The sequence below is a fragment of the Sceloporus occidentalis genome, unplaced genomic scaffold (genome assembly GCF_023333645.1).
Source record: "Sceloporus occidentalis isolate IW3139 unplaced genomic scaffold, rSceOcc1.0.p SCAF_41, whole genome shotgun sequence".
Lineage (NCBI taxonomy): Eukaryota > Metazoa > Chordata > Lepidosauria > Squamata > Phrynosomatidae > Sceloporus > Sceloporus occidentalis.
In genome coordinates, this window is record NW_028317021.1 from 1,403,465 (window position 1) to 1,430,130 (window position 26,666).

Below are 26,666 nucleotides of genomic sequence, written 5' to 3' on the forward strand. Positions count from 1 at the left end.
ACTCTGGTAGATTATGAGAGATTCTCTTCTCCCAACACATGCTTAGCAGGACAAATCTAGGTTTGTCTTTTTCACTTTGTCGTTACTATGTGTTGCCAAGCCGACTTTGACTTGTAGCAAGCCCTTGAGTGTGAGACCTCGAAGACACCCTATTATTGACAGCCGTGCTCAAGTCATGCAAACTCAAGGCCGTGACTTGATTGAGCCAATCTTTTACAGCTGTGTTTCTAAATATGGAGTTGGATGGCAACTAGATGAGGTGGTCAGAATATTGTGCTCATAATTGTGGAATTTCAGTAATAGAGCTCACACTTTGCATGCAGAAGTCCCTAGCATCTCCAGAAGGGGAGATGTTGCCACTTGCACTGAACTGAGACAGCTTCCCCAAGGGTAGAAGGTAGGGTTTTATTTTGTTTTTTATCTCTGGATCCATGCCAAGGATTCACAACTAGTTATGGCTCCTTAAATATAAGAGGCTGTGCATCTGCACTGTTCACTTCTTATGTCTATTGCACCCCAACATTGAAAGGTCTGGTGCTGCTTGAGTCCCAGTTTGAGGGGAAAGACAGGGTATAAAGGATGATGATGATGTTGATGGTGGTGACTCTAAATGCAAATAATGCTCTTGTTATGTTTACCCTGCTTCTTGCAGCACTTTCATGAGCCGCTTGGGAGGTGCAGCCCTTTTGACATTAAACAAAGGAAGAAGAAGAGAAAGAAGTTGTTTTTGTGGGTTTTTCAGGCTATGTAGCTGTGTTCTAGAAGAGTTTATTCCTGATGTTTCACCAGCATCTGTGGCTGGCATCTTCAGGGACGTCAGGAATAAACTCTTCCAGAACACATCCACAAAAAGCTATCAATGCAGGCCGTGAAAGCCTTTAACTTCAGAAAGAAGTTGGTTTGGAAAAGAGGGTGTTATTAGGTTACCTTTCTTTCCCAGTAACTTAATTTATATCCTGATCTGCTAAGTTGTGCCTCAGAAACCAGTACATTGCATTTGGCAAAACAACATGTTCTCCCACTTTAGTCCTCTGTGTGTGTGTCATTAAGGTAATTACCAAGGAATTAAAGCAGGATGGCTTGGTGCTCTGGCAGCAAGGGTCCAGGCTTCCCTCCTGGTAGACTGCAGGTGTAAATGAACAAGATCTGTTAAAAGGTTGATGACCTTCTTAATTCATGGCAGCAAACAGTGGACAAAGGAACTGAAGCAAGTTTATTAATTGATATTTACTCTGAAAGGTTAATGGAAGCAGTAGTGCTTCTAATTTGCTTGCCCACGCAAGATCTTGTTAGGTCAGATTGTCTCCGTTTTTTTAATTAGCTGGAAGTGTGCAGTTTTCTACATTGTATAAAATTTGGAGGAAGAGAAGGGGGACAGCATAGAGATGTGCCAGCAATGCTATCTGGGGGATTCTAGGAGTTGTACTATTATCAAGCTTTGGGCTGCAATACATTTTGAAAGACTGACTGCATCTGATATATATGGGTTGAAGGAACACCATGGAAAGAGCCACTGTAGTTTAGTGGTTTATGTGTTGGACTAAGATTTCAGGAGGCCAGAGATCAAATCCTGACACAGGGCCAGAACAGATGGCTTGTTAAAGACACCTTCCGGGCGTCTTGGGAGCATGGCATTCACACCCTGCCCTCTCTGATGACACCTGAAAGCTGGCCGGCTACCCAGACGTGGGCAGCTTCAAGACACTCCGGTGGTGCGGTGTTTATACACTGCACTCCACTGGAGCATCTTGAAGCTGCCCTAGGGCTGCAGTGGGGCTGGGAAAGCTGGCTCTTTCCTGGCCCAAATAGGAGCGGATCTTTTCTGCTCCTATTTGGGCTAGGTTCAAGGTGGATTGGGGCTGCAGCATGTGTTTGCCATGGCCCCAATCTGTCCTTAGCAGGGGCAGCTTCAAGCCACTCTTTCTTGCTAGTCTGTTCCGTCCCTCAGTCATGGAAACCCACTGAGTGACCTTGGACAAGTCATATACTCTGTGCCTTAGAGAAAGGCAATGACAAGCCTCATCAGAATAAACCTTGCCAAGAAAACCCTAGGAGTCAACTTCAAGGCACCTAACACCATTAATAAAAACCATTAACATGTATCATTCTAGAGTGTACCCCTAGAATTTCTATGTAAATATTGACAATAATGATAGTGGAAATACCATCAGACAAAATAAAAGTATCACAGTGAGAATGAAAAGCAAGATATCTTAACATTAATTCATGTTGACATTTCCAAACTTTCCAAAAATTAACTCACTCATTTCAAGTAAGCCAGATATGCTTTTTTGCTTTGGCTAGAATCTGAAGATTTACTTCTGCTTCATCCTGCTGAATCAGTGCCTCCCTTTCTTCAGACCCTTGTGTACCCTAAGATTTTGCTGTGGAAATTTGTGAAAACCTCTGGAGCAAGTTTTTGCTACTACAGAATTCTATAGGATGTGAGGAGTAGAAGAAAGCCTATTGACTCTGCTGTATTGGACTACGAGAGTACAACTAGATAATGGGCTTTGTGTTAGCAATACATAAAAAAGACAAATGTATTTCTTTAAACTACTGAATGCTAAAATTGTAATTTTGGTACTTATGGAACTGTGATAGTGGATCATAAGAAGGAGGTTTGGTTTTTTTGTTTTTGTTTTCTTTTTTTAAAAAAAGAGTGACCATTCTTAGGCCATCATCATTCAATTACTGTTTTATAACAAAGACTTTTTAAAAAGTTACATTAAAAAAAACAATAACAACTATTCCTATGTTGGAGTATGCTGCAAGTTTCCCTGGTTCCTACTGGCTAGACTTGGAGCATTAATTTTTAACAGTAATACAATTTAACCAGTTGCTGTTACTAATGATTGTTTTTGCCATTATTATATCATAGAATCATAGAGTCTTAGAGTTGGAAGGGACCACAAAGGCCATTTAGTCTAACCTCTGCCACCCAGATATACACAAATAAAGCACTCCCCAAAATGCCCATCCAACCTCTATTTAAAGACCTCCAAAGGTGGAGATTTCACCACCCCCAAGGAAGTCTGTTCCGCTGTCAAACAGCTCTTACATTAAAGACATTCTTCCTAATATTTTGGTAGAATCTCTTTTCTTTTAATTTGAATTCACTGGTTCATGTTCCAATCTCTGGAGCAACAGAAACCAAGCTAGCTCCATCTTCTGCAAGACATCCCTTGAGAAATTTAACACCTATGTTTTGCTTGCCTGCAAAAATATCATGGTGCCTTACTGAAATCACGATATACTATATCCACAGCACTCCCCTAATCTACCAAGTTTGTAAGTCTATCCAAAAAAGGGAAATAATATTAGTTTGTCATGACTTGTTTTGGAGATACCTATGCTGGCTCTTACTTAACATAGGCTTGGGACAGGCCACCCGAAAAGGGCGGACTGCCAGCTGCCTACTTTCCTTTGGAGGGAAGCCGCAGCCGCCAAACTGCACGGCTTCCCTCGTGAGAAAAAAGAACCTGGGAAAAGTGGGTTCTTTTTCCACCACAGGACATACATAACGGATGCCACGCATTGCTTATGTAACAACAGAAACCAAGCTAGCTCCATCTTCTGCAACAGAAACCAAGCTAGCTCCATCTTCTGCAAGACATCCCTTGAGAAATTTAACACCTATGTTTTGCTTGCCTGCAAAAATATCATGGTGCCTTACTGAAATCACGATATACTATATCCACAGCACTCCCCTAATCTACCAAGTTTGTAAGTCTATCCAAAAAAGGGAAATAATATTAGTTTGTCATGACTTGTTTTGGAGATACCTATGCTGGCTCTTACTTAACATAGGCTTGGGACAGGCCACCCGAAAAGGGCGGACTGCCAGCTGCCTACTTTCCTTTGGAGGGAAGCCGCAGCCGCCAAACTGCACGGCTTCCCTCGTGAGAAAAAAGAACCTGGGAAAAGTGGGTTCTTTTTCCACCACAGGACATACATAACGGATGCCACGCATTGCTTATGTAACAATGGTGTTGCCCGTGTACACAGGGTGCCGCCATTGTTACGCCACCCGTAAATAATAGGGTTAGGGACTGTGCGGTTGCTGTGCAGTCCCTAACCCTAAAATCGACGCCGGTACGCCACTTGTTGACGATATTTGTTCCTTTATAAGAGCAAGGCAAAAGAAAGCCAAGCAACAGCAAGAGGGAAGCAGCTTTCTCCTTGCCTATTTCCATGTTGTCGTAGCACTTCTGTTGCCCTTCTTGAGTCATAAAAGCATACCTTTTGCCAAACAGATTTTACCAGCTCAACAAAAAACATACTTTTATGCCTCTCTCCCTCAGGAAGAGAACAGAAGTGCTTCAGTGGCACATGGAAAGGCAAAGAGAAAGCCATTTCTTTCTCGCTTTCTTTTGTCATGCGATACTAGGTGTGTACAAATTTGACTGTTTAATGATCTATACTAGAACATTTTCCGGTATCTACATCAAGTTGACTGGACAGTAGTTGTATAGATACTTTTTAAAAATATATTTTGCCATTTTTGAAGATGGGGGCGATATTTACTCTCCTCCAGTCTGCTGGGATTTCTCCTGTTCTACAGGAAATTCTCAAACATTATTGACAATGGCTCTGAAATTACATCTGCAAGTTCTTGCAGTACTCTTGGGTACAATTCATCTGGCCCTGGGGACTTGAATTCATTTAGAGTAGTTGAGTATTCCTTTACCACTTTCCCTATTCTGGGCTATAGTCCTCTTTCTGCTTGATTTATTCAGTTTTCACCAGTTAGAACACTATTTTTCTTTTGGGAGAAGACTAAGGCAAAGAAAGTATTAAACAGTCTTCTGTCTGTTCCCTGCTAGAATTTCACCATCTTCTCTACGCTCTGCCCCTGCTGTTTCCTTGTTCTTCATCTTACTCCAAACATAGCAAAAACAACAACCTCTTTTTTATTATTTTTAACCTCTCATTCAACCTAAGCCCACTGTGAGCTTCAGGTTGTATGACTTTTCTCATACGAGTACTGTACTGGCTTTTAGTTTGTATTTCTCATTGGTGATTTCCTACTTCATCCGTTTTGTCTATTTCTTCTTATTAAAATCTCAGCTCACCCAAATGTTCCTTATACAGTGGGCCCTTGTTGTCCACTGGGGTTTGGTTCAAGGACCCCCCCCCCCCCCCCGGATGGATAACAAAATCCATGGATGCTCAAGTCCCATTCAATCTAGTGGCATAACAAAATGGTTTCTCTTATATCAAATGGAATTTATGCTATCTGGAATTTATGCTTTTTCTGAATATTTTCAAACTGTGGATGCTTGAATCCTTGAATAAGAAATCTGTGGATAAGGACGGACTGTACATCCACCTTAGTTTCTTGAGATACTTCCTACTTTTCTTCCTCATCAGAATTGTTTGTAACTATGCCATCAGTGTCATCAGTGTCTCACCTTTAAGAAACATTTTGCATCATGAGCTCCCTGCCCTTTTATCATTTCTGATCATGGGATGTAACCCAGTATTTTCCTAAGCCTATTGACCACCTTTCTTGAAGTCCAGAGTGTCTGTTTGACTTCCGCTTTCCTTTGTATAAAAAAATTGCAGGGTACACAGTTACTCCCCCCCCCCCACTCAGAAATCATACTGTTTCCACCCCATCGACAAGTCTCGGTTGGTTAGGATATCTGTTGGTATGGATGAAATCCAGAATAGCTGATCACCATTTGGGTTCCTCCACCTTTTGTACAATGAAAGGGTGCTCAGCAATGGCTTCTCTTCATCTTGGAGAGAAGTGACCAGTGAGGTGCCACAGGGTTCTGCCCTGGGCTCAGTGCTATTCAACATCTTTATTGATAACATGGATGATGGAATAGAGGCCATGCTAATCAAATTTGCAGATGACACTAAATTAGGAAGGGTACCTAATACCCCAGAGGGCAGGATCAGAATTCAAAATGACCTTAATAGATTAGAAAGCTGGGTTAAAACTAACAAAATGAATGTCAACAGTGAGAAATGTAAGGTACTACACTTAGGCAGAAAAATTGAAATGCATAGATATAGGAGTGATGACACCTGGCTTAACAACAGTACATGTGAAGGGGATCTAGGCGTTCTAGTAGACCCCATGTTGAACATGAGTCAACAAAAATCCATCAGTGATACCAACCTAAATGCACAATATACTTGTTGCAAGCTTTCAAAGCTCCATAGGCTTTTTCATCAGGCAAGGTGATGAAGAGTGGACTGTTGACCTCCAACCAAGGTAAAACAATTTTTTTCTTCTTAAATTTGGACTGAATCCACATGTTTTACCTCTACACCAACAAAATGTTCCTGATGCAAAAACATGGAGACTTCTTGAGGAATCTATTGTCCTCTGCCTACAAAGAGTCCTGTGACCTCACTGGAATGGAGACATACTGGATTGCAAAAGAGGGGTCCCTGTTGAAATGCAAATGGATTTTAAGTTTCCTGGACTTTGAAAATCTCCCTGTTGCCGCATGGACAGAAGGAGGAAGAGCCTGCCTTCACAAAATATATCCTCCCCAGTATACAATCTTTACTAAGGGTTGAAATAATATGCAGGCATCTGAGTAACATCTCCAGGTTTTTTTCCTCCTCCTGTTTGGTTTGTAACATCTTGCCTGATGAAGAAGCCTATGGAGCTTGCATTTGTTAAATGACCAACACAGCTACCCCTGAATGTGTTCTGTATTCTGCGTCAACAGTGTGATGAGGCAGCTAAAAATGCCAATGCGATTCTAGGCTGCATCAATGGAGATATAGTGTCTAGATCAAGGGAAATAATAGTGCCACTCTATTCTGCTTTGGCCAGGCCTCACCTGGAATACTGTGTCCAGTTCTGGTCATCATAGTTCAATAAGGATGTTGACAAGTTGGAGTGTGTATAGAGAAGGATGACCAAAATGGTGAAGGGTCTGGAAGCAATACCTTTTGAAGAGAGACTTAGGGAGCTGGGTATGTTTAGCCTGGAGAAGAACCAGTTAATAGGTGATATATTAGCCCTGTTTAAGTATTTGAAGGGATGTCATATTGAGGCTGGAGCAAGCTTGTTTTCTGCTACTCCAGGGAATAGGACCTGGAGCAATGGATGCAAGCTACAGGAAAAGAGATTCCACCTCAACATTAGAAGGAACTTCCTGATAGTAAGAGCTGTTCGACAGTGGAACACACTCCCTTGGAGTGTAGTGGAGTCTCCTCCTTTGTAGGTCTTTAAAAAGAGGCTGGATGGTCATGTGGTGGGAGTGCTTTGATTGTGAGTTCCTGCATGGCAGGAAGTTGGACTGGATGGCCCTGGTGGTCTCTTCCAACTCTATGATTCTGTGATTCTATGAAATTGTCTGACAGGCTAGTGGGAAAGTTGTGGGACCTTACACTATTGTCAGAGTGTGATTTACAACTAATATCAGGGTGGTCTAATTCTCCCATTACTATTGTAACTTCCCTTTTGAATATTCAACAAGGGAGCCTTTGCCAACTTTCTGTCCCAGGTCGACCAACCCCAGACAGCGTGTCCATGTCAGCTGCAGTCCAACATGTTTAGAGGGCACTAGGTTTGGCAAGGTGACCCCAAAGGCAAAAGCAGGGCAAGCTTGAGACAGTGATTTGTAACATAGCATGGTTTGCAGAAGGTACCAAACATAGTCCATGGCACCACCAGGTAAAAGGATCTCATGTAACAGGCATGGTGGTGTTGATAGTTGTAGTAATATTACTGGCCAACCTTAATATTATCCTTAATAATACTGGCCTACTTTAGTGTGCTGTGTAAGGATTAACAATATGATGACTATGGAACACTTAGTTAAATATACTTTATGTGTAAAATCATTTCTGAATTGCATGTTTTCTACCTGAAGAGCTAGTTGGACATACAGGAAGCAAGAGCTAGTTGAACATACAGGAAATACACACTTTACTAAAGTGGCTTAGATGCTGTGAAGATGCATTTTTAGACAGGCTCTGGCACTTTTTGATGAATGGAGAAATAGTGGGGAAAATGAATTCTCAAAGATCAGTCTTCAACATGACTGTTGTTCCTTGCAGATGAAGATCCCTGCAAAGCGGACCAACAGGAACAGTGAGGACGACAGCATCCGGGAGGCCACCAGCTCCCAGCTCAGCAGCTCAAGGGACTGCCTCAGCGATGTGAGTACCTTCAAGAAGCAATGGGTGCTGCACTGCAGCTGTTACATATACCTCACTGAGCAAACATTGGCACCCAGAGGTCACTGTGTGACACATTTTCCCTTCTCTGTGCCATGATTGAGTGCTGTCACATAACTGACTTAGTTCCGTTGCAAACACTATAATCATAACACAAATAATATGATACTGTAAGTGAAAGTTCAGAGACAATAAAAACAGAGTGAATTTTTTTATTCCTCAATGGAAAGATGGCTCAAGATTATTTTCTTTGAGAAGAAAAAGTTATGTTTGTATTGGGAGGGGATTACAAATAGAGGGAGCTTTTTGTGTATCTTCAAGTTATTCCTTTGATAAGAAAAGTGTGTTGGCGTGTATGTATATTTTTTTAAAAACAAGCTACAAGTATACCTCTATTAATAAACTGAGTGGCTTCCTGGGCATTATTTTTTACAGAAAATCTGGTACCACAGGCAGAAATAACAGGAAAATAATAAGGATAGGTTCCTATGCCACAAAAAAGAAGAGTAGTTCAGCATGTTTCAGCAGACTTTTTCTCCAAAGCTAACATTATGCAGCTGGAAATTAAACAACTGGGCCAGATAAGCCTTGCAGAGGTAGACCAACACATTTTGAACCTTTGAGAGACCACTTGAAAGCTTCTTCCAAAATGCATCCTGGAATGATTTTTTCCTTTCTTTCACCAGCATCTACAAAAAAAATGAAGTCCATTTTGGTGGCCAAAATTTTTACATATATTCCTTTTTAACATGCTGGGGGAGCTGATGAGTCAGGCTTATTTGCTGTCTCTTTTTCTGTTTTGCCATTCAAACATGTTCAGTAAGAGTTTCTGAAGGTAGATGTTGTTTATCTTACTTGTTATAGGCAAGCATACATAAGGACATGGGATCAGTCAGTATAGAATCCCCTTTCTTTCCCAGATCAAGCACCAAAACCCTGTGTTTCTTCAGCCCTCCTTCACCTTCCTTGAGCAGCAATGCTGCTAAAATCTTTCAGCTAGACAGAGAGCAAGGCTGAAAAGACAGCAGCAATGGGCAGGAATAAAAAGACTTTGTAAAAAGGAACTTCTTTTTTGTCAGAGGCTAGGCGATCAAACAGACCGGTAGCTTGGAGAGGCCAGAGGCCGCTCCAGCCCCGATCAACCCCTGACTGGCACGGGACCGCAGTAACCGGGCACTGTGGTCTCAAGATTGGCCACTGCCATAGTCTGGAATGGACCACCGGCAAGGAGTGGCTCTTCCCTGCTCCTTTTGCAGCTGACTTTGTGCTGCATTATCTGGCCCCAATGCGGCTTCCAGCTGATCAAGGAGAGTGCATCATCTGCATGTCACACCCGTGGATTGGCCCAAAGGTGGCACTTTTTGCCCATCTGTTTCGGTCCTATATTAACTGAAGTATATCTGTCTTGTATAAATATTTGGGATTCCATGGATAAGCTTACTTATTTTATGCTTTGAGCCATGAGTTGAGGGAAGCATTGGAATGGAATGAGGAGGTACAGAACCTTTTAATTAAAGAAAATTAGTGCTACTTTTGAGTGAAATGTCATCATGAAGCAAGGCAATGGTTGATGTGTGTAAACACATAAATGGGTCTATTCCTCCCTCAAGTCTGGCCTCACTTGCCAAAAAATCAGTTGAAACAGTGGGATCATTTTATGTGAAGGCTTTTTTTTTTTTGTGTTAGCAATTAGCATTTTGCCTTCATTAAAACATGATTTTTTGCTAATTAGGACCTTCCCCGTTAAGAGCTATTTAAATGACGAACAATAATCAAACGATGGCACAAGGCATGTCTGAAATATTAAATTTAACATTTTAATGGCAAGCCATGGTTACATCCCAGGGAGAGTGGGTTTTCATGTTGAGTTCTATTAATGTGAAATATGCTTCATAACTAAAACCTGTCACAGGGAAGCCTGCTCACACCAGCCAAATTCAATTGGACAGTTAATTTAGCTTTAAAATTGAAAACACTACCTCTTTCTCTGGATGCAAAAGGAGAGGGGAGGGGGAAATCCTTTGATAAGAGTAATGTATTTGCTATTAAAGCTTTCAGGGCTTATTCTCCCGAAGAAGGAGAAGAAGGGGAGGGGAAGGGAAGGGAGAGAGGAGGGGGTAAAATGGCTCCCACAAATGTGTTTAAAAGCTGAAAGTATTTATTAAAAATGTCAGCAGAAAAGTGCTTTTGGCAGATTAAAACGGGATTCAGCTTGACAGCTCTGACAGCAAAATGTGACAGTAGTGGTATTGTGGGTGGTGGTGGTGGTAGAATTCACTCTACATGTTTTGAGTGTGAATGGGGTGCTATAAACAGCTTGTGCGGTGGGAAGAAATGAGAGGGGTTGGGGAGAGAAGAATTGCAGCCATGTGCCTGTGGGTTGATTCCAGGATAAGAAATTGTGTGTGAATCTGAAGAAATGGTGCTGGGAGGGGGAGAGGGTTAGGAGTAGGGATGAAACCCTTGTGGGAATATTGTGGCTGTTGTTAGGATGTTTTCCCCCCAAGTGCTTTGTTTCTTAAAATATCAATTGTCTCTTCCTCAGTTGCACTACAGGCACAACAACCACTGAATGACTCTTGTGGGCTCTCTGTCTCTGTTCTCATAAGAACAAGGAAGAGTCATGTCAGATCAGACAAAGGTCTGTCTACTCTGTTCTGCTTCCCATAAAGGTCAACTAGCTGCCTCTTAGCAGTGTGCAGTAGGACATGAGGGCAGTAGTTGTCTCCTGTTCTCCTTGCTCAGCAGCATTTTGCCTCAGAGCATGGCTAGTAGGCATCAATAACTTCCTCCTCTGAGCCTTTGTCTAATCTTCTTTCAGTACTGTCTAAATGTGATCCCTTTCCTCTCTCTTCAGGTCTGGAGAGATAGACATGGCTTAAAACAGCTGATAGGATGTAACACTGCTGAGTACAGATGCAGAGAGGAAAATGACGGAGAACCAGTTCCTCTGCTGTCACATAAGGACTGTACTAGAAAACCAGAAATCAAAGGATGCATCTGTTAGCCAAAATTCAAGGATCCTGAGAGGCCACCTACACTTAATATCCAAGTGGGGGGGGGGGGGGGTCTTATTAGCTCAAACGACAGCAATCGAGTGGGCTCAGGCAACTTACGTGGGGATCAAGCCTATGTATAATAGTTCTGAGACACAGGACTCTTGAGTGTAATTCAGTGTAATTTTATTTATAGTCACAGGAAATCACCATTTAAATGAGACATCCACTCACACACACATTCAAGAACTAACAATATAAACAATATAAAGGCGGTAGCAGATAGCAACTTAAAGGGGTTTGCAGAGGACAATACTATGCTAATTCCAGAGCGTAGCTATAATTGGGGGAATACAGTGAAATGGAAAATGGCTCAGTAACTGCTTTAGGATTGTGGCATAGCCAGCTTATGCTGAGGAGTCAGGTGAGATGTGGACAGAGTATCTGACCTCAAACGAGACTGAACTGGGCAGACATATTTATAGGGCAAAGCCTATCTTGGGCCAGGTTTTGGGACGGGAAAGGATTTCCAGGAGGGAAGAATGAGCAAGGAATTTGAGAGTGACTGGACTATCAGTATACGTGTCCTTGGACAAAAGAGTATCGTTCCTGGAGGGGCATGTGCTTGGATTTCTATTCACTCCTATCAGTGCAGAGATTATGCAAATTTCAATCTTAATAGATCTATCCTATCTACATGCTCTTTTGCTCCCTTATTCTGAGTTTACCACATTACCTTATATAGCAAGGCAATTTCCTGCACTTGGGCACCCTCGTGGCTACGTGCTTCCCATTGATATTAATTTGATATTGACATGGTGGAGGGGTGCAGAGGGCTAGACCTTGGGGTTATACATCCTTTATAGCAGCACATTTTCCAGTTCTAGACTATCTTTAAGTTCATGTATTGTGAACCACAGGTTCCAATCCAAAATCTGGCCCTTTGGGCATCTGCAGATGGTCACACACCCTTTTCCATGATGCCATCATTTGATGGTTTCTCAATTTTTCTCTAGGTTTTTCCCCAATTTAAAAGATTTAATGATTCTTCAAAACGCCAGGGCAGTAAGAGCCTTGAGCCTGAAATATGCTAAGATTTTGGGTTCCACCACAGGATTGTGGTCACCTGAAAACTTCTGTAACATTACACTTTGTTAGCAAGCTGATCCTTGTTTAATATGGTATGTAGTAGACCAGGCTGCTGATAAGCCAAACACCTTACTTCCTGATGCCTCTGTATTGCGTTAAAAAAAGAAAAGGAACCCTGTAAAAAAGAATCTTATTTTCTGCTGCTCCAGAGAATAGGACCCAGAGCAATGGAAGCAAACTACAGGAAAAGTTATTCCACCTCAACATTAGGAAGACTGTCCTGACAGTAAGAGCTGTTCAACAGTGGAACATACTTCATTGGAGAGTGGTGGAGTCTCCTACTTTGGAGGTCTTTAAACAGAGGCTGGATGGCCATCTGTTGTGGGTGGTTTGATTGTGATTTCCTGCATGGCAGAGGATTGGACTGGATGGCCCTTCTGGTCTCTTCCAACTTTATGATTCTACTGTAGCCCATCCATGCTGAACACATTATAACCTATCCTACTTCTTATTCCCTTGGATTCAAGGGACTATTCTCAAGCAGAGGTGAATGTACTAGAAAGGGTTGATACACTTAGATTTCATCCTGTGGTAGCCTCTGATTATCCTGAAGCTGTAGAGCTAGTTTAATATATTGGGTTGCATCCACACTGCAGAAATAATCCAATTTGACACCATTTTTTAAGAATAAAATTTATTCATTAAAAAAACAAATTTGCATGAGAAAGGTAGATCAACAGCACAAAAACACTGACAAATGCTTACATAGAACATAGGGCATGAGTTATGTTATCCTGATCCTGTGACATATTTAATGACTATTTCGCAGATAAAATCTCTCAGATAAGAGCCGACTTGGATGCGCGCTTTATTGCAGAAACCACAAGAGAGGTGTTCAGTGCCTCCGTGGACAATGTTAAACTGGATCAATTTAAGCCTGTGAGTACCGATGACGTGGACAAGCTTCTTGATTGTGTGAAAAATACAACCTGCTCTCTTGATCCTTGTCCTTCATGGCTGGCCGCCCAGGGCAGTGATGCAACAAAGGTCCTGCCTCGATCTATAATCAATGCATCCTTCAAGGAGGGCCATTTTCCAGCTTGAAAGAAGTGGTGGTCAAACCACTAATGAAAAAACCCTCTCCTGAACAGAAATAACTACAGGTCAGTTTCCCTTCTTCCATTTTTGGGCAAAGTGATCGAGAGAGCAGCTGCCATTCAACTCCAAGCAGTCTTGGAGAAAACCGATTATCTAGCTCCATTTCATATTGGCTTTAGGATGGGATACGGAGTTGAGACTGCTATGGTCGCCTTAGTTGATGATCTCCGTCTGGGTATTGACAGGGGAAGTGTGACCCTGTTGGTGCTTCTGGAACTCTCAGCAGCCTTTGATACCATTGACCATGGTATCCTTCTGGAACGCATGAGAGAGTTGGGAATCAGGGGCACTGCACTCCAGTGGTTCCGTTCCTATCTCTCAGGCAGATTCCAGATGGTGATGCTGGGAGACAGTTACTCTTCTAAAAGAGAGTTAAAATCCGGTGTCTCTCAGGGCGCCATTCTGTCTTCCATGCTATTCAACATTTACCTGAAGCTACTGGGCGAGATCATCCAGACACATGGGACAGGGTGTTATCAGTATGCTGATGACACCCAAATATGTTTCTCCATGTCTCAGACTGCTTCAGTGACTAAGGAAGGCATCTCTCCTCTGAATGACTGTCTTAGGTCGGTAATGAACTGGATGAGAAAAAACAGACTAAAATTGAATCCTGGAAAAACTGAGGTACTCGCTATAGGAACCCCAAATCTGGGATGGAGATTTGTCAACCAGTCCTGGATGGGGTCACACTTCCCCTAAAGGATTGCGTTTGCAGCTTGGGAGTGCTCCCGGACTCGTCCCTCCAGTTGTCATCTTAAATAGATGTGATGGCCAGGAGCGCTTGTTAGCAACTTTGGTTGATACACCAGCTGCAACCCTACCTGGACCAGGGGGCCCTAGAAGTGGTGGTACATGCACTGGTAACCTCTCGTCTTGATTTCTGCAACATGCTGTACATGGGGCTACCCTTGTGCTAAGTTCAGAAGCTTCAATTGGTCCAAAATATGGCAGCCAGATTGCTCGCTGGCAAATCCAGGTTCAACCATATAACACCTGTCATAAAATCTCTTCACTGGCTGCCAATTAGCTTCCGGATGCTGTATAAGGTGTTGGTCATTACCTTTAGAGCCCTACATGGCTTGGGTCCAGGTTATTCGCGGGAGTGCCTCTCCTTATAATCCACTCTGCACTCTCAGATCCTCTGGGAATTATTATTATTATTATTATTATTATTATTATTAACTAGCTTCAAAATTAACTATTAACTAGGCTAATCCTATATCTGTCATTATATTTATCTGTTTGTTCTATGGACATAATATTAATTTAATATTTCCATCATTTTCTTTGTGCTCCAGTTTGGGTTTCCACAGTTATCTTTAACTGAAGAAATTGTATTTTTGAATTTATGTTTCTTCAGAGCATATGCAAGCATCTTTCAATTTTTATTTCTGAATTCATACTTTTGTTTGAGGGACATTAAATCATTTGAGATTTTATTTACCTCTAAAGTAGTGATGGCGAACCTGTTAGGGACCGAGTGCCCAAACTAAAAGGGCTTCCAGCACAAAGTGTTACCTGGTACTGGGGGCAGGGCATCTGGAAGGGGGGGTTTCCAGGGTGGGACCTCTTCCCCTTGCCCTCCCCCTTCCTTTGTAGACAGGTAAAGGCCCGGGGGTGAGGGGGGAAGAAGAACAGGTGCACACCTGTTTTTCCTCTTGCCCTGCCCCCCCAGGCCTTCAGCTGCCTCTCCACAAGCAGCTGAAGTCCCAGGACAGCCGGGAAGGAGGAAGAACAGGAGTACGCCTGTTCCTCTTCCTCCTCACCCTCTGCATTCCCTGAAAAATGGCTTCGTATGCCACCTGTGGCACACGTGCCATAGTATGTTCACCACCACATCTGTAGAGCTTTAGATTCTGTTCTCCTCTGTAAAAGCTTGTGATAGACTTTAGTTTTTCCCTGTATTTTTATGCAACTTTTCTAACTGAGCAATTTCTGACAATAGCATTTCTTCTTTAATTTTATTGTTTTGTTAATATGGAGAATTCATTTATACATTCTCCTCTTATTACAACTTTCATGACATCCCATACCATAGCACATGAAAGATCAGATGACTCATTGAGCAGAAAATATTGTGTCATTTCTTTTTTGATTCTATCTATGTTAAGAGTGTTTTGTAGGAGAAGTGGATTTAATCTCCATACGTAGCTAGTTTGTTTTTCATTTTGTAATTTGAACTAAAGAACATTTGCTGAATGGTCTCAGATTGTTTGAGGATATATAGTGGCTTTTCCTACTATTGAAACAGAGGCAAATGAGATAAAAAAAATATATGTTTGATGTCTAGCTGAGTAATAGGTATTGTCATGTGTCCCTGGGTTGGTGAGTCTCCAGGGGTCCACCAATTTGTATTTTGTAATGAGATCCTGGAAAGTTGGTGTGGGTTTTTTAGTAATGTTATTCCTAAAGCATTGTTTGCCAATGCTATCATATTAAAGTCACCACCAGTAATTACTAGTCCCTTCAGATATTGTTCCAGCTTACTTAATGTTGTATTTACAAACTTATGCTGGCCTGTATTGGATGAGTAAAGAGATTCAAAAGTATACTATAGTCTCCTCTAACATTCCCTTAACCAAAACAAATCTACCACTTGGGTCTGACAAAACATCTTCCATTACAAATGACACCAATGATGCAATGAGAACAGCAACTCATTTGGTTTTAGAGGTCCCGGGGATAAGAATTGTTGTCCAAAATATTTGTTTTAAAAGATCTCTATTTTTATATATACAGTGAGTCTTCTGTAAAGAATTATATCGAAGGCTTTATTCCTAATAAAGTCTATGGTTCATCTCCTTTTCACAACTGTACCTAACCCTCTAACATTCAATGAGAGACATTTCAAATCACCAAAATCCTTTGGTTCAGATATAACTTTATTATACCCAATTTAATGTGTGTCACATTTCTACCGCTATTTGCTAACTGTCCAGGCTCCTTGTCACTGTAGTCAGTAGTGACTGACTAGCCACTAAGTGATTTTTCAACAACCCTAATCTCTGGGTACAAAGTAATGGTCCGGGATGTTGATATTGTTATCGGGACACTTTTGGTTTCCATCTGACTTTAACCTTGATTGGTTATGATGTAAATTCTTATAATCTACAACCCTTTCCCTCTGTTTACTAGAGACCACTGAATCTACTATAGGACATAACTGTGGCATCTCATCTAGATTTCCCTGTACACTTACATCTCCCTGCACATTCTGCAGCTGCCTCTTCAAAGTTTCAACATTTGAGGCCCATGAACCATGAATAATAGAGAATCATTTCCCCTTAGGCAATGCACCCCTTCTTTGCTGCAACCTCCCCCTCCCCCAAGATTATGTCTAAGATTAAAGGAGCTATCTTGTTACAATCTATAATTTGTTCTACCAAAAGTTCTGTCTCTCCATTTACATCAACCACATGGCCTATCAGACATTGGTCTGTATTTTTTCCAGCCCCAAGTTCCAAAAGTCTCTAATTTTCTGATGGCTCCAATACTTTTGATGTTGACTTTTGCCATTTGGGGCAAAGTGGTATTGGCTATAATTGTTCAAAATAGTGTATTACTCTAAGTCCAATTCTGTCCAGGAGAGCTCTAGCTCTAAGAATTTTTTTTCTTGTTGATCATCGACATGTTACTAATGCTCTAGCATTTTGATAATTATAGAAGAGATATTCCACTTTCTCTATATCTACAATGTTGAAGGCATCCACATTTTCCTGGTTCAAGATTTTAAGAGGTGGATCTTCCTTTGGAGCTGATCCAGGAACCCCTTAGGTTTTGGATAGTTGCACAAATCTACTTGATGATTCATTAGAAGTAAGGAAGAAGATTGTCCATCAGTTGTCTGTTTATTCTTGAGTATATTATCTGTTTGAAGGTGATGAGTATTAAATATAGAGGTAGAAGTGAATTCCTGTAATAAAAAATCTCATATAGCTTGTTGTGCATTAAGATCTTCATGTATAGGAGGAAGAGAGTGGGGACCGTATTCCATCTTGTTGATATGTCCTTTGAATGGGTTTTGGTTTTTTTTGGAATATTTTTTCTCTGTGTTATTTTTAATCTTATTCTTATGATTGCCTTTAGAATGTTTCATACTTTTGTCTTGATGTTGAAAAAAGTCTATGGAAAATAAAACTACTAGTTTTAATTTTTAGATTAGAACTTTTATTATTTTTCTTGGACTTTTTATTTTTTTAATAATGGCAAGGGATTGGATTGGATGTCCCTTGTGGTCTCTTCGAATTCTATTATTCTACTGTAGCCCATCCTTGCTGAACACATTATAACCTATCCTACCTCTTATTCCCTTGGATTCAAGGGACTATTCTCAAGCAGAGGTGAAAGTACTGCAAAGGGTTGATACACTTAGACATCATCCTGTGGTAGCCTCTGATTATCCTGAAGCTGTAGAGCTAGTTTAATGTCTTAGGCTGCATCCACACTGCAGAAATAATTCAATTTGATGTCAGAGCTGTCTGACAGAAAAGGCTAAATGTCTCACAAAACTATTATTCACAGAATTCCATAGCATTGAGCCATGGCAGTTAACGTGGTGTCAAACTCGATTATTTCAGCAGTGTGGAGAAGGGTTTTGACATGATATGATTGCCCTGTGTAAATATTTAAAGAGATGTCATGTTGAGGATGGAGCAAGCTTGTTTTCTGCTGCTCCAGAGAATAGGACATGGAACATGGGATGCAAACTACAGGAAAAGAGGATTCCATCTGAACATTAGGCGGAACTTCCTGACTGTAAGGGCTGTTTAACAGCGGAACACACTCCCTCCAAAGTCTCCTCCTTTGGAGTTTTTTAAACAGAGGCTGGTTGGCCATCTGTCAGGTGTGCTTTGGTTGTGTATTTCTTCATGACAGGGGGCTGGACTTTATGGCCCTTGAAGTCTCTTTCAACTCTATGGTTCACCCTTCTCCTGTCCCGTGGGACTTCCCCTGTTCTCCAGGATTCCATTGTGTTGAGCCATGGCAGTTAAAGTGGTGTCCAACTGGATTATTTCTGCAGTGCTGATGCATCCCTAGTTAGGCAAGTGCTGTTCTGATGCAGGTGCGATCTGTTTTTGAGTTTAGATGATGTTCTCTCTATTCCATTCCTTGCAGTGCTGTGGAACTCTCTTACTATCCTTGGAATCAATTAACAATAGGATCACATTATGTTCTGGTGATAGTTTCAGAATTTATTTATTCATCTAGATTATTTTTATCCTGCTTTTCAGCCAAAAACACTGTGAAAGTAGTTGCATACCATCAAGAAAAAATGTAGACAGCCTCTGCCCACAGGTAACCAAGTCTCCAAGGTATTTGATTGGAATGTTGTAGTGTATATCCACACATGAATAGAGATGTTTCAGCCTTGTTGTCCTGTTCCAGCCTTTTTAGGATGTGGACGTTTCAGGAGTAGCGAGATCATAATTAAATGTAACTAAAAGTTGCACTACAAAAGGAGTTAAATTATCCCTCATTGGGAAAACAATGGACTGATGGAAAATTATGAAGCTGGTATAGGATATTTTAATAATGATGTGAGAGATGAAGAAGAAGAACAACAACTAGAAGAGGAGAAAGCTTCACAAGGATCAATTCCAGAACTAGAATTTGACGATCAAGATCTTGTGCAAGAAGAAAAAAGTTTGAGAAGAGAGAAACAAAGAGAGAGAATAAAGAATTAATCTAAGTTTTATTTTTCCGTGCCATATTGTTTTAATTGTTAAAAAAATTTCCATTAATTGATGAAAATACTAACATAAGTAAATAAAGTTGTCCTTGCTAATCAAAAGATACATTTCGGTCATAGCTGAGAATCTAAAATTTTTAACCTGGAATGTCCAGGTTGTGAAAGAATTAGATAGAGATAGTGAAAGAAATTATGAAATAATAGAGTTAACATTTAGAAAGGAGAAAATTTTAGTAGTGGGAGTATATGGTCCTTTGGAAAATAAAAGTAAATTTTACAAGAAATTAAAATTAAAGTTAACCCAAACAGAATGTGAATCTGTAGTACTATTGGGGGATTGGAATGGAGTCATAAACCCAACCCTAGACAGGTTTTCTGAAAAAAAATTCTAAAAATCAAGGAAAGTTAATGCAAGAATTTTTTAATTTAATGGATTTAGTTGTAGTTGGGGATGCATGACGAATGAAATACGGGACTAGTAAGGATTATACTTTTTTTCAACCCCCCACAAGACCTGGTCGAGAATAGATATGATTTTGGTTTTATTACATTTGAATTCTAAAATTCATGAAGTTAAAATATTGCTGAGAGTTTGGTCTGATTACAACCCAGTACAATTAAACCTGAAAATGGGGGGAGGGAGGAAAGAATACAATTGGAAGTTAAATTCGAATGTATTAAAAGATGGAAAACTGGTTAATTAACTAAAAACAGTAAATAAGTAAATATTTTGAGAAAAATCTAAATAAAGATGCATCATTGCAAATAGTTTGGGATGTGGTGAGGGGCTGGCTGATTAAAAAGATGTCAGAAAGAAAAAGAAAGGAAGAGGAAAAATTGAAGAAATTAAATAAAGAATTAGAAAAGAAAGAAGAAATTTTGAAAAAAAATCCTTAAAATTTAAAAATATTACAAGAGATAAAGTGATAAAGTATCTACAAAAGCAGATATCGGTGGTATTTGTAGAGGAGATGGAGAAAAAATTAAAAATTTTAAAGCAACGATATTTTGAATCGGCAAATAAAACCGGGAAATTATTGGCTTATCAAATTAGAAAAGAAAAATCAAACCGAACAATCTCAGCAGTTAAAGAAGGGGAAACTTCAATAACAAATCAGAATAAAATAAAAAAAAGACTTTTAGGATTAATATAGGGAATTGTTTAAGGACCCAAAAATTAAAAAATCTAAAATTATAAAATATTTGGACTTACAAAAATTAAATAAATTAACAGAAGAACAAAGAGGATTGTTGAATAAGTTAATTACACCATAAGAACTGATGGATGCAATTCAGAGAAGTAAAAATGGGAAAACTGGCCCTGACGATTTTTCAAATGAATATTATAAAATATGTCAAGAAGACTTAAGTGGGCCTTTATTACAAATAATGAATGAAATTGTGATAGGGAAAGTACCTCAGACTTGGACTCAATCTGATATAACTTTGATACCAAAAGAAGAAAAAGATCTAAGATTGACTAAAAATTATAGACCACTCTCATTATTGAATTCAGATTATAAATTATTTGTATCTATATTGGCTGAAAGGTTAAAAAAGATTTTATGTGATTGGATTAATTCGGACCAAGGTGGCTTTCTCCCCAAAAGAATGATAAAAAATAATATAAGAAGTGTAATAAATTTGATAGAAATTCATGAAAAAAATATACACAAAAAATTGGCAATGATATTTATAGATGCAGAGAAAGCCTTTGATAATATTTATTGGCAATTTATGTTTGAGGTACTAAAAAGGTTAGAAGTGGGTAGCAATTTTCAAAATTGGATCAAAGTGATATATAAAAATCAAGCTGAATGCTTAGGAAGACACAGATAATTACGTCTTTGTAAATGTAAGTTGTTATAACTATTAATTATCTAACTGTAGAAATTCATTTTTTGTGTAATGCTTAAGTTTTCAATACAAATATTATATAAAAAAGAAAAGTCTGATGAGAGTTTAGGCAAAATATAAGATAAAATGGTGTTCAAAAACCCCGTTATGGTTATCTATTAACGAAGCCATGTTTACAAGGGAAGACTATAAGAAAAATGACTGGGTGACGTATGAAGAAATCACAAAAGTTGTGAAAGACAAAAGGGTGATGAAGACACAAGAAGAATGATTAGCTGAAGGTTATAAATGTAATTGGTTTGCATATAGGCAGATAAGGGAAAGATTTGTGGTGGATATAAAAGAAGTAAGGATAGGACCAGCTGAACCAGAATTTTAAAAAGTAGTAAAAGAACCAAATAAACAAATTTCAAAATTATATAAATTGATATTAAGGTTTGAATTGGAAGATGAAACGGTGAAAGAATTAATGTTAAAATGGGCAAAGGATTTGAAGGGAGTAATACAATTTGATGAATGGGAGAGACTTTGGAAACAGAAAATAAAACAAATGTTAAGTGTAGAATTAAGAGAGAACATATATAAATCAATGTACAGATGGTACTTGACCCCATTTAAATTATCAAAAATGTTTAAGAATAATAGAAGTTTATGTTGGAAATGCCAAAAAGAGGAGGGAACATATCTACATATGTGGTGAAACTGTCCAAAAGCTACATTATTTTGGGAAAATATCCATTAAAAAAAATATTTGGTTTTAAGGAAAGATCCAATGCTAAAATGTATCTTTTGAATTTGACGGATAACTTAAATTTGGAAAAGAAAAATGAAAAAGTTTTATTTTATGCAATAGTTGCAGCCAGAACACTGTTTGCCAAATATTGGAAAAAAGAGGAAATTCCTAACAATAGAAGAGTGGAGATGGAAAATGATGGATATATATGAAATGGACAAGTTGACAAATCTGATAAATAACTGCTCCATAGATAATTTTTATACTGAGTGGGAAGCATGGAAAGTATATATACAGAGAGAAAAAAGAGAAGAGCTTCATGTGGCCTTGATGGTGGATTAATTTAGAAACAATATGTTTGAAATAAAAGCATTAATGTAAAGGGTACTGGAAATACAAAATAAGGTGTTTTGAGAAAAATGCAGAGGAATTCATAAAATGTAGAATATATAAAACAATAAGAAAAATATAATAGCATAAAAGAATGAAGTTAAGATATAGAATATAATGGAACAAGGTGGAAGGTTAGAATGGAGCTTAATAGAAGAATAGTAGTAGATTAATAGTATGTTAGAGAAATCTAGGAATCAATGAAGGGATGAATTTTGAAATGAGTATGTTTTTTATTTCTTTATTTTTGTTGTGTGAGGTTTTGTTCTTTTTTTTTATGAAACAGTTTTAATAATAAAATTTTTTTAAAAAATTATCCCTCATTTGTTACAGCTTCATTGTTGAAAAAATAAATAACTTGTTATTTCTAATGAGTTGCTTTCACATTCTGTCTCTGAGCCAGAAACTATGATTACAAGGATCAAAACAAGCCGAGATCTTAAGTTAACTTGAAATTATAGTTTAAATTCTGAATTGCTCTGATCCTTGTAATCTTGGGTCTGTTACAGACTGCCAAAATAAAGCTGCTTCGGGTCTCTTTGGAGGTATGCTATTTAAATGATGCATGAGTCCTAAGAGTCCGGAAGCTGCACCAAAGCTGCACTCCAGTGCTTAGGAATGGAGTGTGGCTTTGGCGCGACCTCCGGACTCTTAGGACCCATGCATCATTTAAATAGCATACCTCCAAAGAGACCCGAAGCAGCTTTATTTTGGCAGTCTGTAACAGGCTATAGTTTCCCTAGATAGAATGTTAAACCATAGTTGAGCAAGACAGAAAGGGCAGCACAAGACCAGAGTGCTTGCATAGAAGGGTCTTGCATATCTCTGTTTATTATGCCAAGGTATGTATGTGTGACCCAGGCCAATTTGTTACAACAGTTTCCTTGTCAGTGTGCAATATTGAATTTCCCAGTTTAGTTCATTACAGTGCTCATTATTTCTGTGGCCTATGTTTGAAAATATATATATTTTATCTAGCTATTGCAGGACTACCAGTCAGATATCCAAATCATATTTTCCTCTTCTCTCCCTCACAGTTAGGCAAAGGATGTTATGAGAAAATTAAGAGACATTCCATTCTTAGCCTATTTGATTATTTTAACTGAAATTAAATAGGAGGAGGTTTGAGGTGGTCCCAGGAGGGAAAGAGGGTGTTCTGTTTTGCCTCCCCTGCTACTCCTTGTTCCATAATTGTCCTAATCTTTCCTGATGTCCTGAACAGTGTAAAAAATCCACACAGAGCCTTACATAATGGCTTTTTAAAAAGGGTTTATCTTTTTCTTGACCCATCAGCTTAAGAACTGCCTGCTTTTTAATGGATTTTCTCCGTCACTAAATTGAATGGATCGTTCCTCATTATCATTTAAATGGGACCCTCATTCCTCACAAACACAGAACATTTGAATTTGGTGGTAGAGCTGCGTTAATTTGAAATGTATGGAAGGGGGTGCAGGAGGAGAAGGCAGCTATGGAGTGTGGAATTGCTGCATGTAATTGTCATGGATTCTCAATTTTGTCACCCCAGATGGGAAAATAGACTAATAATTGTCTCCCACCCCTAGTAGAATAGTTGCCCTAGTTAGCTAAAGCTAACGCTCTAATTGTCATGGGGGCATCTAGATGAATGGGGATGTATGCAGGGCACAGCAAGGGCTAAATTGAGTGATATACTAAGGCAAAGAGCAAATTGGCAATTATGGGCCCAGCTGAAAAGGTTGGCAGGTGCGCTTCGTTCTTGTGTGCCCTGTGGGGAAAATTGGAAATATAAAATATCAACCATAAATACCAGCTGATTAGGAAATATGTTGCAAGGGGGTGTTGGCCACTTTACAGACCATGGCTGCAGAGTGGAGCAGGGAGGATGTTGATTTAACATCCCTAAAAATAATTTTATCAGTCTCTACTGAGTCAGTTTTAGGAGCTTTTTCTTTCATTCATTCTGGGCCTTGTTCACCTGGAAGTTACTTTTAAAATGTAGCAAGCATAAAATAAATAAATGATCCAACCATTAACCTGGAGCAGAATTGCTAGAAGGTGCTCTCCTCATTTAAGTAGGCATTCATGGTTTAGTATTGAGCACATTTCATAGTACAAGGCCTGGGTGTAGTACAGCAGAGGTGGGGAAATTTTGGCCCTCCAGATGCTATGGCCTACCTACCCAACTTGATCACTGGTAAAGTATTATGGTTGAAAAAACATCTGGTTCCCCACCTAAGCATAGAATCATAGTCCAACATTCTTTCAGGCAGGAATAGACAAAGCACCTCTTAGAGACAGCCACCTAACCTCTGTTTAAAGACCTCCAAAGGAGAGTCTACCACCCGCTGAGGCATCCTATTCTACTCTCAAACAGTTCTTACTGTAAATACATTCACCACAATGTTCTTGAGAAAGCCATGCTAGTAGATGAAGGGAAGGCTTGGTAGATTAAGAGAATGCTGTAGATATAACATATCTTGATTTCAGTAAGGCCTTTGATAAGGTCCCCCATGATACTCTTGCAAACAAGCTAGTGAAATGTGGGCTACACAATCTGACTATTAAGTGGATTTGTAATTGGTTGCCTAACGGAACCCAAAAGGTGCTCAATCTTCATCCTGGAGGGAAGTGACTAGTGGGGTCCCATGGGGTTCTGTCCTGGGCCCAGTGCTATTCAACATCTTTATCAGTGACTTGGATGATGGAATAAAGGCCATGCTAATCAAATTTGCAGATGACACTAAATTAGGAAGGGTACCTAATACCCCAGAGAACAGGATCAGAACTCAAAATGACCTTAACTGATTAGAAAGCTAGGCCAAAACTAACACACTGAATTTCAACAGGGACAAATGTAGGATGCTACACCTGGGCAGTAAAAATGAAATGCACAGATATAGGATGGGTGTCACTTGGCTTGGTGGCCAGTACATGTGAAAAGGATCCAGGAGTCTTGGTGGAACACAGGCTGAACATGAGTCAGCAGTGTGATGTGGCAACTAAGAAAGCCAATACAATTCTAGGTTGCATCAATAGGAGTATAGTGTTTAGATTAAGGGAAGTAACAATACTACTCTGTTCTGCTATAGTCAGGCCTCCCTGTCTAGTTCTGGGCATCACAATTCAAAAAGGATGTGGACAAGCTGGAGAGTGTCCAGAAGAGGATGACCAAAATGATAAAAAGTCTGGAAACCATAGCCTATGAGGAGAGGCCTAGGGAGCCTTGCAAACAATTTAATTTTACAGTAGGTGGAGGAAGCAACAAAGAGATCAGCTATTTTGAGTTTGATCCTAACCAGCAGAGATGGACTGGTCAATGTGTTGAAGGATCCTTGGGTGGGAGTGACCACATCTTCTTGGGATTTGTTGTACAGAGGAATGAAGAAGTTAAATACAGGCAGACATACACTCGACATCAAAAAAGCTGATTTCAGTAAATTCAGGAAAATACTGATTGAGATCACATGGTCAGAAATTGGTAGATACATATATAGATAGAATGTGTGTCTGCTTGTGGTACTTTCCCTTTCATTTGCTTGCTCCCAGCACGCACTTTGCAAAAGGTTTTTTTTCTAAATTATTTTTTACATGCGAATACTACAATGCGAATGTTACAAATGTTTCTTTTTCAGTTTGGCAAACTGATACAGAATGCTTTTGCTACATATGTATATTCTGGGGTGGCACTGAGGGAAAGCAAAGGATGTAGAGATGGCATTCCAAGGTGAGGAATTATTATCATTATCATTATCATTATCATTATCATTATTATTGTGATGGGAAGAGGATGCATGGGGGGAGGCAAGGGCTTCAGAGGTAGCATTGGGCTGGAAGCGAAGGGGAGGCAGGAAGCTGGAAGGCTGTGGAGACCCATGACTTTGGGGGAGTCACACTCTCTCAGCCTCAGGGGAAAGGCAATGGCAAATCTCCTCGGAACCAGTCTTGCCAAGAAAACCCCAGGATGGGGTCGTTTTAGGGTTGCCATAATCTGTAGTGACCCAAATACACACAAAACACACATTTTTAAAAAGGAGGGGGGAAGCATACTTCTGATGGCCCAATGGCTGCAGGAAACGTCACCTATGATGAAAGCAGAACTGAATTTGATTGACAGCAAAGGCGCCTTCATTTTAAACCAGTTTCTCTGCAGGAGCTAAAAGGGCATTCAGGGTTAAAATTAAAATACCCTGATTGAGGTAGTGGGCACTTGCTTCCAGAGGGATTCGGGGCAGAGGGGACTGAATCTGCCCAGTTCCATCCAGCACAAAAAGGTGAGTCTGAATGGGTCATAGGTCAGTGTTTTCCAAAGTGATCGGTACACACACACAGGGATGGTGCAAGGTTCCAGGGGGGCAGTGATGTAAAAGTGGGGCAGCAGGAGTGCAGTGAGGGGGTAAAGGGGGGCTTTCAGTCAAAGTATTTGAATGCAAGAAAGATAAGGATTACATGAAACCTCTTTTCAGGGTCCTCAAAAAACCACCACACAGCCTTGCTGACCATTTTGTGTGGTGCTGTCTCCTGCTCTTTAACTGCCCATGTGAATTCACTCCCTTACTAGCATCCTTTGCTAGTAGTGGCAGTTGGGAAACTCTCATGAGGCATGGGCTTAGGATATTGC

General features: G+C 39.9%; 1 protein-coding gene across 13 annotated transcripts in view; it reads left to right on the forward strand.

Annotated features, from left to right (window-relative positions):
- FBRSL1 (fibrosin like 1) overlaps positions 1-26,666 on the forward strand; it is a 1,004,090-nt gene that overhangs the window by 338,218 nt on the left and 639,206 nt on the right. For all 13 annotated transcript variants that reach the window (XM_089489878.1, XM_089489882.1, XM_089489880.1 and 10 more), the window contains exon 3: positions 8,035-8,136. In XM_089489878.1, coding sequence (XP_089346004.1) covers positions 8,035-8,136 — 102 coding nt within the window. The remainder of the gene's footprint in view (positions 1-8,034; positions 8,137-26,666) is intronic.